Source organism: Etheostoma spectabile, chromosome 15 (assembly GCF_008692095.1).
Source record: "Etheostoma spectabile isolate EspeVRDwgs_2016 chromosome 15, UIUC_Espe_1.0, whole genome shotgun sequence".
Classification (NCBI taxonomy): domain Eukaryota; kingdom Metazoa; phylum Chordata; class Actinopteri; order Perciformes; family Percidae; genus Etheostoma; species Etheostoma spectabile.
In genome coordinates, this window is record NC_045747.1 from 3468509 (window position 1) to 3471822 (window position 3314).

General features: G+C 35.8%; 1 protein-coding gene across 1 annotated transcript in view; it reads left to right on the plus strand.

The window, feature by feature from the left end:
• Positions 1 to 2074, plus strand: part of flii (FLII actin remodeling protein) — a 16618-nt gene extending 14544 nt beyond the window's left edge. Inside the window, exons 29-31 of the mRNA XM_032536488.1 lie at positions 25 to 130; positions 222 to 287; positions 410 to 2074. Coding sequence (XP_032392379.1) covers positions 25 to 130; positions 222 to 287; positions 410 to 544 — 307 coding nt within the window. The 3' untranslated portion in view covers positions 545 to 2074. The remainder of the gene's footprint in view (positions 1 to 24; positions 131 to 221; positions 288 to 409) is intronic.
• The last annotated feature ends 1240 nt before the right edge of the window (positions 2075 to 3314 follow it).

The following is a 3314-nucleotide window of genomic DNA, read 5'->3' on the forward strand; positions in this document are numbered from 1 at the left end:
GCTCCCTGCCTTTCCCTCACGCAGGTGTTCGAACGAGAAGGGTTATTTCTCCGTGTCCGAGAAGTGCTCAGACTTCTGTCAGGACGACTTGGCCGATGATGACATCATGCTGCTGGACAACGGCAAAGAGGTAACAATTGATTATAGAGTTGTCTACAATGGAATCAGTTTGATTTCATCATTTCATTTATTACTGTCATTTTTTTCTTGTTTTCCCTCAGGTGTACATGTGGGTCGGTAATCAGACCAGCCAGGTGGAGATCAAACTGAGTCTCAAAGCCTGCCAGGTTAGTTCAAAACTGCAGTCTTTGTGTCTGTGCATTTCTGTCTGTTCTTTCTTTGTGTTCAAATGTTTTGGTAAAAAAATAAAAACAAATCCACTTTTTTACTAAATCCTTTTCCTCTCCAGGTTTACATCCAGCACATGCGCTCCAAGGACGCTGCACAGCCCAGAAAGCTGCGACTGGTGCGGAAGGGGAACGAGCCCCACTGCTTCTCGCGCTGCTTCCACGCCTGGGGAGCTTTCAAAACTACCCTCGCATAGACACACATGTCATCTTCTACTAGTAAGAGGAGGATGATGATGTCTATGCTCGGCGCTGCTGCTCAACAGCCTCTTCACAGGTTAATGTCAGATTCTGCCTGCAAAAACAGATTATTCAGCACAACATCCCCATCGGTGAGGTTCTTCTGCTCAAGAAGCTGTTGACTGTTTCCTGTCTTTTAGAGAAATGGTTAAATATCACTTTTTTTTCTACGAGCTTTTTTAGCAATAAGTCTGAATACTGTTGTTAAATGAAAGAAGAGAATTATGTTTTGAGACAAAATTGGTCTAAGGTGTACAGAGGCTTTATAAAAACCCAAAGGGAGGGTAATGCCCTAACATATCAATCTATTCTGCTGCTTTCACGTGGCTTGTGCTGCATGTTCAATAGTTGTTTTTTTCCGTGGAGGGTTGAGTGCACAAAACTGCAGGAGTCACTCCATGCTTGGTGCCATTTTACGCAGCTTATTTGAAGCAGTTTAGGACAGATAAAAGGTGATTTTACAGTTTGTATTGTTTTTTAATGATCATTAAGGGACTGAATAAAAAAAAAGCACTATAATTTTTGGAGGAATATTGGTTTATACGTACATTTCTTTTGTTTTTTGTGCGAACTATACATAGTATGATTGTGTGTGGGCCCCATGCGCCTTCAATAAAATGGGGACGGCCCCTATCCACAGAGTCTGATTGGTCACTCTTCTCACCTCCTCTAACTTGTCCACAGATGTAAGTGCAAAGTAAAACCTTTTTGTTGAAAGATGTGTTGGACAGTCAATTGTTAAACACTTCAATTTATTTGGCCAAAGAAATCTCCGTGTCCAAGTTATAGCGTGAGACAGAGCCTTGTGTTATGTTTAAGGACAGATGTTTAAATGTGCAATCAGTGGCGCCCGGGAGATACTGAAACTAAATAAAACTGTATTCTTGAATGTTACAGACTGCATTCAACTTGTCAAAATGTTTAATATTATCTTGCTTGTGTGGAGCTGAGGGGACAAGAACAGAGGAAGAGTTTCTTTCCAAAATGTATTTAGTGTAATCATTTTTGAAAAAGTAAATGCATCATGTTTAAAATTCTACCGGTTTAGAAATTAGACATTTTAGTCAGACATTGAATTTAAAGTGTTGCTTTCTTTTTCAAATATGTTTCTCATTTTGGAACGTTTTATTCAATGGGAGATTCTTTGCAACATTTGAGAGACATATCTTAATAAATACAGTGATTTTTGGTTTGCTGTATGGTTAACGGATCAGTTTTAACAGAACTGCTGCAGTGCTCCTTATGAGACGTGTAGTGTGCAGACATTGGTCCATGCAAGATCTATTTATGTACCGTGTTCTCAAATGGTTGCAACTACCATCATTTTGTTTCTTTATACTTTGTATGGGGTGAATTGTATGCCTGGTAGTGTGTTTGAGTCCTACACATATATGAATGTGTGTATATGAATATGTGCACATGCTCCTGATGCCACCTGCAGATGCTTTATTTATGTATTTTATATTAAAATAAAATCTCACATCACATATTTTGTCATCCGGCCTTTTTTCTGCACTGGTGTCATTTTACAAGTGTTTTGAGTAGATTTGCCATACTTACTGTTTTTATGACACACTACACTCTGCCTTTCCCATTTCCCTATTTGTGCATCCACGACTCCTCTCTTCGATTCCCCACCTCGCGTCTTAGTCCCGTGCACAGGACATTCAGGCCAAGGAGTGGAGACAACAGCCGTTTTACAAACACAACACAAGTATTGTATGTCAAAAAGTCATATAGTGTGTTGAAAAAATATGAAGTCATAGTATTGTATGTCGAAAAAGGTCAGTGTAGTATGTCAAAAAGGTTGTAAAAAGTCAGAATAGAATGTAGAAAAATAAGTCATAGTGTATTGAAGTGAAAAAAATGTAGTATGGTATGTTAAACAAATTATCAAAAAGTCAGATTAAAGTATGTTGAAAAAAGTGATTAAAAAGTAAAGTACGTTGATGAAGTCATAAAACAAAGTCATAGTATGTTAAATATTTAAAAAAAAGTCATGGCTTAATATGTCATAAGTTTTTAAAAAGTCATAGAACAGTATGTCGAAAAATAAGTGATTAAAAAGACAGTATAGTATGTCAAAGTGCTAAAAGAGTCATAGTATAGTGGGTCGAAAAAGTGATAGAGACATAGTATGTCGAAAAAATAATGAAAAAAAGTCATATGTTAAAAAAGTCATAAAAAGTCATAGAACAGTATGTCGAAAAAGTGATAAAAAAGTCATAGTAAAATATGTCCGAAAAGTGATAAAAGAGTCATAGTATAGTATGTCAAAAAAGTGATAAAGTCATGGTATGGTTGTCAAAAAAAGTGACAAAAAGGTCATAGTATAGTACATCAAACAAAGTCATAAAAAAGTCATAGTATAGTATGTCAAAAAAGTGATAAGAGTCATGGTATAGTATGTAAAAAAATGAAAGTCATAGTATAGTATGTTTTAAAAGTCATAAAAAAGTCATAGTATAGTATGTTGAAAAAAAAGTGATAAAAAAGTCATAATATAGTGGGTCGAAAAAAATAATGAAAAAGTCATAGTTTAGTATGTCAAAAAAAGTCATAGTATAGTATGTCAAAAAAATAATGAAAAAGTCATAATATAGTATGTCAAAAAAAGTTATAAAATGTCATAGCCATTGCCATGGTCGGATCATATTAACAATGTGGTTACTAAAATGAGTAGAGCGGTGGCAGTTGTTCGTAAATGTGCACAGTTTTTAAACTTTA